Genomic DNA, 15,322 nt, shown 5'->3' on the forward strand with positions numbered 1-15,322 from the left:
CATATCTTTCAATTTTCACTAATACGAATTCGAATTTTAAAGGTGGTCTTCCAAAGGCTTACTCTTACAACTTTAAAATTTTTTAACACAAAAAAAAAAACTATTTGCTCTCCCGTAGACTGGGCGTCTTCCGTTTAAAAGAAACCCATTCTTGCGGTGGCACGTTTTTCATTCTTTTTTTTTCAGCCCTTTTTACGACCAACCTTAATCAAAAAAAAAAAAAATACAACCAACCCATCAACAAAAAAACAAAAATAACCTTAATACCGACGTGCATGAGGGTAGAGAACTGAACAGAATCTTGAACCATGTCTCCTACGGACGAGGAGGCCACCCAAGGCGGGGCTGGTCCTTCCAGCTCAAGTGCGTGTGCCTCTCGTCCCCTATTCGCTTGAGTTCTTGATATAATTTTGTGAGTCTCGAATGCATTCCGAAATCTAGGGCAGCGAAAGCGATGATGAATACCATCGGAAAACTTGTTATGCTCAGTAGACGACTTAGTAGTAGAAGACTTAGTGTTTATACTTGTGCTAACCGAGCTTAGTCTGATTTATTGAAGCTCATTTGTCCAGTTTCTTAGGGTTGTCATTAGAGCTGTGATTATCGAGATGGTTACTGAAACGTACCAATAAATATCTGAGAAACTAGTTATTTTTTTTTTGGTTGGTTGCTTTACTTAGCGCTTTTTACTAATAACTCGGTAGTAACAGTTTTTCTAACTGTTGATTTACAATTTTCTCTTCAAATACCCAAAGGCCTGGGTTTAATACCAAGAAAGTTGGATTCCAAGTACATTCGGGAAAAAGGGAACTGTGTTTCTTCCGGATTCTATCGTGTCAAAACAGCAGATTCCTTTTTTTAGTACAATTAAGAATCCGAGATCCAAGGGTGCGTCTTGGCACAGCCACTAAACAGAAAAGCAGGTATGATAAAAGGGAAAGGGACGTGTGAAGACGTGATAAAAGGCAATTTTTACCGCTGGCCAAGCCATATTGAATAGGGCTGCGAAGCGTGACGTCAATTCTTGGGCGGATAATTCAAATAACGATGAAACGTGGATGCGTAGACACGTTTTTTCGGAACTTTGGCGAATTGTTTTGGCCTAAAATATTTGTCGTAGATCCTACTAATCCACCAGAACATTTTCACATCGAAATAATACTAGGAATATTTACAATCAGTTGTTAGTTACAACTAGAAACCACGTTTCACGGTACTTTGAATTTCGTATCTTGCTTTTTAAGTCATCATCGCGCAGCCCTATGTTGTATAACGTAAAAACCGTGTTCCAGGATTTTTTTTTTTTTTAATTTCGGGATTTTTTTTAAAAGAAAAATCGGAATTTTATTTTTGAGCTGGTGGCAACGCTGCATGTGTAATAGGAAAAAGTGACACCATCAGTGCCATCGTAGGGTTACCTAGTTTTTGCATGGATATCAACAACTTGCAGTCCTCTGTTCTTCTTCTTTAGGTACATATCAGTTGTTTTCAGTCTCGGGGGTTCTTTTCCTTGCCAAATAAACCCGTAAATGATTTTTTCCAAGTTTTAAAAGATCGCTTTTGAAGGTGCTGAAATATTCGACATATACCGAATAACAGGCCAGCTGTATATATTTACATATTGCCCCCTTTGGAATATGCCTCCGGAGGCTTGCTTCCGGCGTGCCTCATGCCCCCAGGTGTCCCTCAAAATGCCCAGTTGTTAACCCCTCGATGACAGTCCCGATAATTTGGTCTAAATAAATTCCTATTTAAACAACAAACGTGTAAAAGTTAAATTGGAAAAATATATAAATGCTTTTTAATATCAATTTGGGCTTGCATCGAGAGTAAAGCAGCGGGAGCACAGGCAATAAGAAAGAACCCTTCCTTGGGAAGTCTTGGGAAGTTCCGCTGCCTTTTATGCGAACAAAATACGAGAGGTTGCCCGCTTCCTGCCACTTAGTGTACATATGCAAACGCCACGTGTGCAGCACTGTTCCGGCATGATTGGCACGCATCATCTGGTGTGCTTGAATTCTGAGTGGGCCCCTCGTAAAAATGCCTAGAACAACCCGAAAATTATATTTCTATAAGCTCTATTGGCCCACACCCGGGACCTCAAGGGCCTGCCCTCGGGGGAAATCCTAACTGCAACCGAAACATCAAGTTTGAGCCTCGGATTTTCGAACCCCCTTTTGATGACGACCTCTGCTTGCCCACGGACAAGATTTATGAATGTGAAACAACACCTCAAATTTGGTTTCTGGAACGTCCGCACAATGTCTCAAGACTCCAATACTGAACAAGTGCTAAGAGCACTGAAAGATTACCATCTTGACCTTCTGGCTGTGTCGGAAGTTCGATGGCTAGGATCTGGATCCAATAAACTGGATGGAGATGTGACCATTATATACAGTGGATCGCAGCAAAAGCGTGAATACGGAGTAGCACTAATGATGACAAAACAGACTTCCCAAGCTCTACTACATTGGATACCGGTGTCACCTAGAATCCTGAAAGCCCGCTTCATCGGTGCGCATGCCAAACTGTCAGTAATAGTATGCAACACGCACACCAATGACGCCAGCGACGAAGCAAAAGACGAATTTTACAGAGCTCTCAACGCCAGGGCAAACGACATACCACGGAATGACAGGGCATGTTTTTCTAAGAGACTTTACCGCAAAAGTAGGTAACGATCGGTTATTTTCCCCTGAGGTTCTTGGAGAGCATGGCCTGGGCCAGCGAAACAAAAACGGAGAACTACTTATCGACTTCGCGCTCCTTAACAACCTAGTAATCGGAGGTACCCTATTTTCTCATTGGGATGTACACAAATATTCTTGGATATCTCCCGATGGCCATACCCGAAATCAGATTGACCATTGCCTTTGGAGCAGGAAGTGGAAATCAAGTCTAGTTGATATAAGGGGATATAGAGGAGCTGACGTTGGCTCAGATCATAATCTGATGGCAGCAAAAATCCGCCTCAAATTGAAAAGAAATAGAAAAGCAAATAAGTCTCCCTTAAACCCAGTCTTTGACTCGGAGAAACTGAGGTTGAAAGAATTCAACCAAGCTTTTAAACTAGAGATGCAGAAAAGATTTGAAGCCTTATTTTTGCTAGATGATACTGATAGCAATCAATACTGGGAAAGAACAAAGTTGTGCTTTCACAATGCTTCAAAAGCCACCATTGAGTACCGTGAGAGCCCAAAAGTCCAGTGGCTATCTTACCAAGCATGGGACCTCATAGAGACAAGAAAAAAAGTAAAAGCATCACTTATCCAAAGACAAACCCCCAACCAACAGATCCTCCAAAACGATGAATACAGAGCCGAGGATAAAGAGGTAAAGAAGAGTGCCAGAAAAGACCAGAGAAAACTACATGAGCGAAAAGCAGCGCAGGCAGAAGAGGTCGCAGAGAGATGTGATTCAAGAACTGTCTATAAAATCCCTAATGAGATTATTGGAAAGAAATCCTCTATTCAACATTGACCAGTAACAGATCCCGCGGGTATCCTGATAACACAGCAGTCTGACGTAAACGAAGTTTGGGCCAGTCACTTCGAGCAGCTGTTAAATAGAACTCCACCAGAGGATCCCCCAGAGATCCCAGCAACAACACTGTTTTCCTTAGATATCATCACGGATCCGCCGTTATCCACTGAAATTATAGCAGCAGCAAAGAAGCTGAAAAATGGGACGTCGCCTGGCGAAGACAGGATATCGGCAAAAATGACCAAAGCGACTGTTATGACCTGCATCAAGTTCTGGACAGCGTTGTTCGCAGTAATCTGGATGACCGCCAAAGTACCTTCGGATTGGAAACGCAGCACGCTTGTGAGGATCTTTAAGAAAGGCGATGCGTCCCTCCCAGGCAACTGGCGAGGAATCTGCATGCTTTCTATACCTAGCAAATTGCTGACGCATATTTCACTGCAGAGAATCAGCTCGCAGCTCAACAGACACCTTCGCGACGAGCAACATGGATTCAGACCGAACCGTTCATGTGCAGACTTGATATTCACCCTACGGCTACTGACGGAAGAAAGCAGAGAATGGCGCTCCAAATCTATATGATATTCATCGATTTTGAGAAGGCATTTGACTCAGTAGACCACCAAAGTCTGTGGAAGATCCTACTGCATTACAGAATCCCTGAAAAGATAGTTTCACTGATTGTTGCGTTTTATGAAGATAGCGAGTGCTGCGAAAAGACACCAGATGGCCAAACCTGTTTCTTCCGCATTATGTCAGGAGTTAAGCAAGGTTGCGTCTTGTCACCGCTACTTTTCGTAATTGTCATTGATTACATACTGCGAAGTACAAGCACAGACGGAATCCAGCTAAATCCAGAAACACGCCTCGGTGATGTAGACTTCGCTGACTACATCGCCGTCCTAGAATCATGCAAGCAAAGACTCCAAGAACTCCTTGACAAAGTGAGGGAGAGAGGCGGCCATGTCGGCCTAAAAATAAATAATGAGAAAAAAAAATGCATGGCTACCACAGATTCACCCCTGCTTGCGGATCCTTTGCGGAGACCAACACATAGAGCAAGTTGTCCATTTCAAATACTTGGGAAGCATAATAGAAAGTACCGGATCGACCTCAAAAGAAGTGCTCACAAGAATCGGCCAAGCTAATGGGGCCTTCAATAGATTACGGAAAGTGTGGCGGTCCCAAAGCTTCTCTATACGGCTAAAGCTACGACTCTTCAATAGCAATGTTATGCCAGTGCTGTTTTACGCTGCCGAAACCTGGCACTTGAACCAGGAACAAGAGCTAAGAATACTTGCTTTCGAAAACACATGTCTCAGAAGAATTCTCAACATCCGTTGGCAGCAGAGAATAACAAACCAATCCATCCGTGACAAGACTGGCCAGTCTCTTGTGACACATATCATAAGAGTCCTCCGATGGAGATACCTTGGCCATGTACTACGTATGAACAATCTTCGACTACCAAATGCAGTGCTCCATTGGCAGCCATCGGGTCAACGCCGCAGGGGCAGACCCAGAAACACCCTGCGTAGAACATACCAGACAGATCTCCATAACCTGCACACATCAATCCAACCTCAGTGGGAGGACATACTTGCAGCAGCCAACCGGCGGGAAGATTGGCGGCTCCTTCTTGATGTCCTGGGTGCCTCTGGAGGCACAGGCGGATCTAAGGTCTAAGGCTAAGGTCTATTGGCCCATCCCAAAATATTTTCTGGTATATCTTCGACTTCCGTCAAGAAAGAGTCTATACCACGTGTTGCCTCATTTCGCCAAGTGGCGTCAAACTGAATTACACCGAAAAACTCAGTTGGACACGATTATCTTATCATGTCCAGCACGTTTTGGTCCATAAATAGCAGTCCACTTAAATCAACAAATAAAGATATTTTTTTTTTTAATTTTGAGAAATAATTGGCATAAATCTAGCGAGTTCAAAGAATTACAGCTGATGTCACGCCACAACAACACTGCGAGACAGGCAACTTAAACAAGAAGAAGAGAAGAATGAAAGAAAACCATTGAGCCAAGCAGGATGTAACAATTAATTGCCTTAAAACAGAGAAGAGGACAAACCTGGCATCTGGCGCGTGGCAAGATCATTTAACGAAAAGAAATGGCGAAAGAACATCCCCTAAAACAAGCATTTTTCAAAGAACTATAGACATCTTCTACTAATTAAGAGCAAAAATCAATTTAAGAACACAAACGTCAATTAGAAGAGGATATATGGAAGATACACGAGTCCCATTGGTCTTCAATGGATCAGGGACGCAACAACAACTTAAGCTTATACAGAAAGTTTCAACATAGATAAAACAATGCGATGTATCGCAGTCGTCACTCAACCTGTACACTTTCATATGTCAAAAAATACGGACATTAAGGGCGATGAAAGACGATTTAAACGAATGATACACAAGTACAATTGTTCCTCAAATAATTACTAGTTGCCACTCCTGGTAAAAAATAACAATCAAATCCTTACTTTATTCTTACTACCATAACTTTATTATATATTCTCTTATTAATGATTTGCCGATGACTATCAGTAACTTTCATTTGAAAATGTCTGCTTATAATTCGAAAATGAATCGTGTTGCTGAAGGCGCTTTAGAGCCATTAGTACAGAATATTTCATATATTTATCTACTTAGGGTTTATCAGCACAAGTAATTGTATGTTTATTAACGCTCCCATTATACTGTTTAGCCTAATAAAAGCGTTAATTGAAACAATATGATTATTTGTACTTGACATGGTTTTGATATTCCATTCAGCCTTTGATACAAGGTTAAGGCTGAAAAAGACACACATGCGGTAGTAAAAGTTACAAATTTCCGTCTCCACCCTCGTAACCACCGCTTCAGTAAACCGAATATTCGACAGGATATTTCAAAGATAAGTTGCCTCCACTTGAACTTCGTAGAAGCAAAACTGGTCTAAGCAATACATTCCGAATAATAAGCAATGTATAATGTGGATCCTAATGGTTTTTGATTCGTTTTTTAGATTAGTGGATTTTGTTTCCTGGGTTATTCATAAACCAACGTTTGAAATATTTAAAGCTGCCTCCACTTGAGACTCGGAGAAAGAACTGGTCTTATCAACACATTCTTAAAAGTAAAATTCGTGTGCAAAGTAGATCCAAACATGTTCTTTTTTCAGTTTAGCCATTACTCTTCAACCTGACAGCATCAAAATAAAACTTATCGAATAAAATAATTGGTTCACGTTCTTTTATTAATCGGGTATGTCAAAACTAGAACTTGCTTCTCTTATTGGCTATATTCTCTTATTGGCTCTTTACTTGACTCAGGTCAGGGCGGATAAGGAATTACTATTATTGAAGAGGGGCAGGCGTGGATCTAGGAGTAGTCTTGAGGTACACGTACCCTCCTAAAAGGTCAAAGGTTGCACTAATTACAGAGAAGGGGCGAAAACACCGATGAGGGAGCCCAAGTCTTGTTGATGGACCACCAAACATTAATTATCTATACGCCCTGTGGGCAGCGCCAGCGAAATTTGGGCTCCCCCCATCGGTATTTTCCCCTCTCCATCCCTATAGTTAGTGAAACTTTCGATCTCCTTGAGGAAGCACGTACCTCAAAACCACCCCTTGGAACAGTCCCAGATTCAAGCGGTTTACGGCAAGATTTTTTCGGTTTTTCACAGGAAAATCTTATGGATAAACATTACACAAAAAAGGGCCAGGGCAAAACAAAACAGATCGAATTCGTAGACGATATGGGCATGTTTTTTTACATTTGATATACCACAAAAGATTGCCGACAATCAGATTCTCGCTTGGATTGTAAAATCCAAACCCTACTTCAGTCGATGGTTGACAATTTAACAGCGGCGCCAATTCGCAAAAAATTAGAGAAAGGGCAGAATGTATTTTTCAATATCCAGTGGTGGCAAACTGGTCGTTTTTTTTAAATAACAATACCAAAAAAAGTATTTTCAATGAATTCTGAAAAAAGTATTTTCCAAAATCTAGGGGAAGGGGGAAATCTTGGGGGAACAGCCCCCTTCCTAATTGACACCCTTGTGATTTTGAATTACCAGATGGTATGAAAAACTCAAAAGCTTACAACCTGCATATATTTTATGTTGCTCTAAAAGATGGGGACGACAAGCTTGCTACTTGTCCTTGAAAAAACATCCGGCAACCGAAACGTCGATTCGACGCCCTGTGCTCCAGCAATGGCTATGGAGGATCTCTATCCTTTTTTTGTCTAAAAGATGGAAATTTTCTTTCCCAAGAAATTATACAGCTAATTTTTTTTTTTTTTTGTCTTTTAACATCTGGTTTTAGTTTCCTCGATAGGCCCAATAACAACCGACGTCTGATCTTTGTGGGTGGAGTGAGAGAATGTCAAGTGGAATTAGAAAAATGTGTAATATTCCAAATGAATATCCTTTATCCTTTATAAATATCCTTAAGCGGCCCCTATCGTGACAAAACGTTATTACAATTTTTGTTTCAGTTTATATTCAGCTTATTTTCACCTTTCCATTTTATAAAACGAAACTTCAGTTTATGAGATCCTCTAGCTTGAACAGATTGAAACTAATATGGTCAATGTTCTGAACCATCGCCAGAATATAGGTATCGTAAGAGCTACTTCAGGATAGTCGAGTTTCATTATCTATTGACGAAGTGCAAAACAAGCAGCAACAACAAAACAAACACGGGAGACAAACACAAAAATTTGATCATTTAGAAGCTCCTTAAGGACTCAAAAAACTTCTGAGACAATTGACTAGTTCTGGTATGCAGGCACAAACATACGAATTTTTAACGGATGGAAGAGGGATTGAATTTTAACTTGAATAAGAAGTAACCTACTCAGAAATCGCCTATAGGAAATTTCGATTTCGGAAAAGGAGCCTGGGCCCCGAGGCCCTCCCTCTGCAAAAGTTCATGTTGGTATAGTCAGTGATGGATAAGATTTATTCTTCATTAGATACACATACAACATTACATGTTATTATTCCCCCAAAGGCGCATTGGCCTGTACAAAGGGGGAAGACAAATGAGTTGCTTACTCAGAAATGAAAAACAAAAGAAAATTTAAAATGATCACTTACTCACATACGAAGGAGAAGAAAAGAAAATATAGATAAAATGAAAACTATAGAAAAAATAGAATAAATAAACTAAATTAATTAATTAGATTAAATAGACTAAAAAAAATTAAATAAAATAAAAACGTAAATAAAAATAACTTCAACGAAGCCAAAGAATTATTAACAATTTTTTTAAACAAACAGAATGAGTGGTACCCTCGAGCTGATTCAGGCAACTTATCCTAAACAATATGACACGCCATTAGGAACCCAGCAAAGGGTTCCTTGTGCTTTCCCAGTCCCACGTCCCTTTGAATCTAAAAATAAGAATTCATATCCCCTTTAGAATGGGCATCTACTTAATAACTTTGAATATTACCGTCCTCATGTGCTAATCTCTATATTTGAATATTATTAAAGACTTTCTTCAGCTAGTTAAGCTACTTCTAAAACGATATACTTCTTTGTCACAATTAGTTGTGCCTAATTGTGAAAATATAATTGTGCCTATTGTGTAAATATTTACAAATCGTTTTTTATTTCACTGGCCTTTAACATGACGCATCCATATGACTAATTATAGCAGAACCATTGAATACATTAAATAAAAAATGCCTGTACTTTAATTGATTTTTCCAAAATTCACGTGGGAAGTGGTCATACATGTACGAAGGCCGAAGGAGGTTCCCCGACCCATGCATCAAAAAGTATCTTAAGTTTTCCTAAATTTCCCGACCATTCTTATTCAAATTATAAAAAGGTTTTTATTTTGGCCTTCTTTGACAAAATTCATGCAATCACATCGCCATTTTTGTTCGCCTCTTCTTTGGACTTATTTTTACGTTTGCGTAGGAAACTAAATGACATGAAGCTTCTCTTCTTTTTCACTTTATCCTTTTTCTTTTCCTCCTCTTTCTTCTCTTCGACTTTTTCGTTCGGCAGTTCTTCATCACTTGTTTCTATAGTATCCTTCACTATTTCCGATTCCTGGAAATGAACAATAGATTTTTTAAATAATCAAAACGAAAAAGATTAAACTGATTAAATAAAATGACTGAACATCAGGAGATGACTGAAACAGGGTTTGAAATTTGATTGTATCTTACGTTACTGTGAATGTCCGAAATCTGGTTAATGTCGACATTCACCGGTGAATGTCTGAAATTCCTTTTTCTCTGCTTGGATTCAATTAGCTTTGCGAATCAGCTTTTTCAGTCTTATGCAAGCTTTAATGGTAAAAGTTAAAGTTGGGTTGAATTAAATTACGTTATTAATCTCAGAAATGGGTTAAAAACCTAATCTAACCTAACCTGTCACCATTAGACCTTGTATAAAATTGAAAAAGTTGACTGGCAACGCTGACTAAATCCAAGGAAAAAAAAGAAGGTATTTCAGACCTTCACCACTGAATGTCGACATTTACCAAATACGGACACTCATGGTAGATCTACATTGATTTCTCAGAGGTTTTTGACAAGTTGTCTATACCATTAATCAAAGCAGTAAAACATATAAAATTGGAAATTTATGCTAGCGGTGGAATTTGGTATTTGAAAAATCTCACCGCGTAAGAGTGGCGTTCCACAGGGAAGTACTTTAGGCCCTGTCCTATTTTGTACATTTATTAATGATTTGCCGATGAATATTAGTAACTTTCATTTGAAAATGTCTGCTTATAATTTGAAAATGAACCGTGTTGGTGAAGGCGCTTTAGAGCCATTAGTACAGAATATTTCATATATTTATCTACTTAGGGTTTATCAGTACAAGTAATTGTATATTTATTAATGCTCCCATTATACTGTTTAGCATAATAAAAACGTTAATTGAAACAATATGATTATTTGTACTTGACATGGTTTTGATATTCCATTCAGCCTTTGATACAAGGTTAAGGCTGAAAAAGACACACATGCGGTAGTAAAAGTTACAAATTTCCGTCTCCACCCTCGTAACCACCGCTTCAGTAAACCCAATATTCGACAGGATATTTCAAAGATTTAAATATTATTAACAAAAGTTAGGACTACAATGAAAAAAAAAAACATAACACGCTGATGTTTGACTGAGGAACCCAAGACCTCACAAAAAAGGTTCCCTGGGTTATATACCAGCCAACGTTTGAAGTTGCCTCCACTTGAACTTCGTAGAAGCAAAACTGGTCTAAGCAATAAATTCCGAATAGTAAGAAATGTATAATGTCCGTACATCCAATATATCCATATGATATATCCGTACATCCAGTATTAAGTCGTGTGTCTTGCATAATCTTCTCCTGCAACTGTGTTTACTGCAGTTTATTTTTCATAAACAAACCCCAAATAATCAAATATGTGGAGGGTTCCACCATAATAAAGGGGGGGGGGGGATTGCTAATTATTTAAAAATCCTCTGGTATGTGCAGGTATGGGTTATATAGTTTTGAATCACGTGCTTCCAGCTTAGTTTAAAAAAGACCTTTTTTATCTAAAAATTCTGCAATTTTTTAGAGAACATTTTTTAGAAAGCCTTTTCAAAATTACATTTGACAGAGGGAAGGAACGGAGTTCATAAGTCCCGTTGCACATACTGCCCAGAATTATATCGACGAATCAAGCTTTTGCTCTTTCCCCAAAAAACAAGTTTGAAGTTTTGTAAAACTAACCATGGAAATATTGATGCATTAGGATATCTTTTGTTTTCAGAAAGCCTTAAGAAAGGTATTGCCTTCGAGTTCATAATTTTCAATTAGCATAACAGCGAAAAACAATTTTTCCGTAAAAATGTGGGTTCCAAATTTTTTATATTAATTAAGAAAAAAAAAAAAAAAATCAGCTGCAAGCCAGTAGGACAGATTTACGAGTTCATGGCAATCCAAATGAACGGAAATCAAGAGAATAAGTTCTCTTTCATACAAATAAGTTTCTAGAAAGCTTTTTTGATAACAACGAAAATGAAACGTCAAGACAGAAAGATCGAAAGTCTTGTCATATCATAGCCGTACAATGAAGAGTGCCTTTAACTACTGAGGGCATTTGAGCTTTTGAGTGGGGGCTACAGGGTTCGGCTGTTTTCTCCATGATTGGTCTTTTTGAAATCCCCCCTCTAAATGAACTAATACGTACGTGTCCGCGTTACAGTGATTTTCTGTGCGAGTAATGTCCAGATAAGGCACTATTTTATTGTAATGTAAAGGAAGCCAGAAAATAGATCCATACTAGCTATTAGGCTACGTGTGTCATTATTTTTAGATTATATGCAACAGTTCTTGCGCTACCTAAGTAAAGAAGGATGATGGCACAATGTTTTTTTTTTTTTTATTATTCTTGGTTTTAGACCAGGGCACTTCGTATCGAAGGGGTTGTCGTATAAACTTCGAAAAGGGCTCATTCGATTGAAAATTGGAGTGGCTTGTGCCCTTCTTAATAGTCGAAAGTGATCGGAAGGCAACTAACACCCCTTCCACGCCTACCATTTCCCGAAACACATCCAGTCAAAATTTTTAGATAGCCATTTTGTTCAGCGTAGTTGATTTCCACATAGAAAATATGTTTTTGAGGAGGACACTCCCCCACAACCCTCAGGGCAAGGACTATAAGTTACGCCCTGAGGGCATATAAGGTTTTATAACTTAAAACCCTTGCCCTGAGGGTTGTGGGGGAGTGTCCTCCTCACAAACATATTTTCTATCTGGAAATCAACTACGCTGAACAAAATGGCTATCTAACAATTTAGATTGGATTTGTTTGGGGGAATGATGGGCGTGGGGGGGGGTTAGTTGCCCTCCACTTTCGACTATTAAAAAGGGCACTAGCCCTTTGAATTTCCAATCGAATGAGCCTATTTTGACGTATCTACGACAACGCCTTCTATAAAAACCTTACATGCTCCCAGGGCATAACTTAAAACCCTTGCCCTGTTGGTTTTGGGCGAGTTTCCTCCTCAAAAACACATTTCCTATCTGGAAATCAACTGCGCTGAACAAAATTACTATCTCAAAATTTCGATTGGATGTGTTTGGGGGAATGATTGGCGTGAGGGGGGAGGGCTAGTTTGGACGTGAGGCTTGCATCTACATGCTTGAATATTTCCTGGTTAAGCACAGTTAACTCCGATTTAAGCTTTTCAAATCGCTGAAAGCCCATATAAATAATTAATACAGATTAAAACCAATATCGATTTTGCATCTGCATGCTCGGCTTTTTCCTGGTTAAGTGCATTTAACTCCGATTTAAGCTAAATCTTACTTATCTGTGGATATTTTATTAAATTTTATTTATCGATCACGAATTTCATTTGAACATTCATGTTCTATTCCTCCTGAAATATATATACGTGAGAAAAAAGTCGGATCCATCCAAGAAAGACTTCAATTTGATTAAATAGATTTTTTTTTATTGCTAACCATCAGATGTGGAACTACAAAACAAAAGAAAGAAATATTTGGAAGTAAACACAACAATGAATTTTTTTAATTTGCAGTCATAGTTTACCACAGAGAAAAAAGGGAGAAAAGTGTAATGAACAAGCTGCAATTGAAACTAAAATTGTTATGCGTCCTTCCAGATTTTTAAACATAGTACAGGCTTTTGTGAAACTAATATCAATATTATTAACTCTGAGAAGTATATCCATCTGCACCAACAGTATTACTAATTACCATATTTAAATATCTGTACTGGTATATATATATATATATATATATATATATATATATATATATATATATATATATATATATATATATATATATATATATATATATATATATATATATATAAGCAGTTTAGTTGCATTTTACATAATGTGAAAAGATAAAAGTGACAGGTTTCAATAGGTTTCTAGAAACACTGTAAGTTTCAATATAAGAACATTTACTTTTTGTCTAAACTAAAAAAAATTTATTCTCTCGTTCATGAAGAATTGGCCAGCTGAAAGATATTTTGGATATAACTTTCATGGTTTGGTAGCCAGAATGTGAAAATTATGTACCCTCTCAGGTGATGATATGCCAGAGTGGGTAATTTCCACCTCTCAAGTCGTGAAAGCAAAGGATATTGCAGAGACCTTTGATGTATTTTGTTGAGCACCTCTGAACTGGTCAGATTTGTTGATTGGGTACGCAAAGCACATACGAAACTCTAGCTTATATCGAATAAATAATTTGGAAAGCTTGGTAAAAACTGAGGAAGAACGACTACTGAAGGTTCCCTTAACTATACCGAGAGTTTGACTGGCCTTCGCCACAGCAGCCTGAGCATGTAGGCTAAATTCCAGCTCTTCAGAAACTAATTAACCCTGTTCTCGTTCGGCATGGCTACTGACAATAGGCTGCTTTGTTCCATCTTTAGACTCCATTGAGTATTGATATCTTGGGTTATTTTTTCAAGTGGATTGTTTTGTATCTCTAGACGTTGAACCCCAGTTTCCAAATCTGTGCCAAATAACTAAATGAGTCCATATCTGCTTGTATGGTTTCCACCTTATCAAGACTTTTGACAGAACAAGCTACCTTTGCATCGTCTACATCTACATAAAGACTTATTTTATTTATAATGTTTTGAGCGACATCATTAATGAACATACTCAATAGAAACGGGCCCTGGATTGAAAAAAGGATGCCTCCGAATGTTTATCCAAACCAGAGAATGATTTTCCCCCGTATTTTATTTATTTTTTCTGGGGGGGGGGGGTAGCTGATAATTTATCAAAGGGTGAACGAAAGGGAAACTGTTCAAACAAAATTTAGGTATCCAGATACTGAGTGGAAAGAAGCAAATAAAACGCCATGTAACCAATGTTCTTTTTCATGAAGCAGGGATTCAGAGTGACTCATGGTTACTTCTCTGAATAAAATCGTAGTTTCACCGGATGAGATCTAGCGGAGTTTAAGACAAGGATAAGCTTTGAATCCAATGGCGTAAATAGCTAAAAAAGTAACTGTTTGATGTTCAACACAGATCCACATATAGAGTTTAGCTATTCAACCGTAAATATCCTCGGCTGTTTTTCTTTCTGGAAAATTAAGGAATTAAAAACCCTGGTACATGTCCATATTGGCAATTCTTGCGATCTTTCACGTATTTTTAGTGACTGAAACATTAAGAAATTTAATTTTGCTTACCACATAAGTACTTCTAATCAATCCTACCGTTCTGACGTACAACCATGTTTTTTTAAAATTCTCAGTAAGAATCTAAGAAAACCGTATATAGGAAAAGAGTTAAGGGGTCACCTGCTTCTAGAATGTCTTAAGTAACCAAGATTCTTTTCACTCACGCTCATCAGGGTAAAAGATATAAAACAGTCCTATCTCTTGAGCCGTCCTAGTCGAGTGGTTAGCACTCCAGACTTAAAATCCTGAAGTCAGGAGTACGAATACTGGGGTCACTGGTTATTTGGTTTGGAAATGGGGTCAGCCGATGAGACTCTGTAAGCTGAGCCAGAGTCAACCCAGCTCTAAATGGGTACCTGGAGAAATCTGGGGGAAAAAACGGGAAGCGTCGGATGATTTGCCCCTAACCACGCATTGCATTCTCGGCCGAAGGCTTCAAATCAGGAGATCGGTACCAGCGCAATGCAGACCATTCGTCAGCATACGGAAAAGTTAAGCCAAGTTCAGTTATCTCTTGAACACACACTCCTGGGGATCTTACCAGATTCCAGTCAGCTTTAGATTCCAGTTCTAGACTCTTCTGCGTATGAGTGGTAAAAGTTTTACTTTCCATATTTTCTGGTTTGCCATGCTTTTTTAAGGACTCTAAAAAAGAGGATAAAG

General features: G+C 38.6%; 1 protein-coding gene and 1 long non-coding RNA gene across 2 annotated transcripts; one reads left to right on the forward strand and one right to left on the reverse strand.

The window, feature by feature from the left end:
* The first annotated feature begins 2,559 nt into the window (after positions 1 to 2,559).
* On the forward strand, positions 2,560 to 3,480 carry LOC148949872 (uncharacterized). The gene has a single exon (XM_089091547.1). It carries the CDS (start codon positions 2,560 to 2,562, stop codon positions 3,478 to 3,480), a length of 921 nt encoding a protein of 306 aa, XP_088947673.1.
* A 5,822-nt stretch (positions 3,481 to 9,302) lies between these two features.
* LOC148949873 (uncharacterized) lies at positions 9,303 to 15,322 on the reverse strand. The gene is made up of 2 exons (XR_016141944.1): positions 15,201 to 15,322; positions 9,303 to 9,552 (listed from the first exon to the last, which is right to left on the reverse strand). It is a non-coding gene; the product is annotated as an uncharacterized LOC148949873 (long non-coding RNA).

This window comes from Artemia sp. Qi Xiang Cuo, chromosome 7, assembly GCF_049724085.1.
Source record: "Artemia sp. Qi Xiang Cuo chromosome 7, ASM4972408v1, whole genome shotgun sequence".
Taxonomy (NCBI): Eukaryota; Metazoa; Arthropoda; class Branchiopoda; order Anostraca; family Artemiidae; genus Artemia; species Artemia sp. Qi Xiang Cuo.

Excerpts from the sequence above, each read along its gene's own strand:
- LOC148949872 (XM_089091547.1), top strand. The coding sequence starts at position 2,560 with ATGACGCCAGCGACGAAGCAAAAGACGAATTTTACAGAGCTCTCAACG.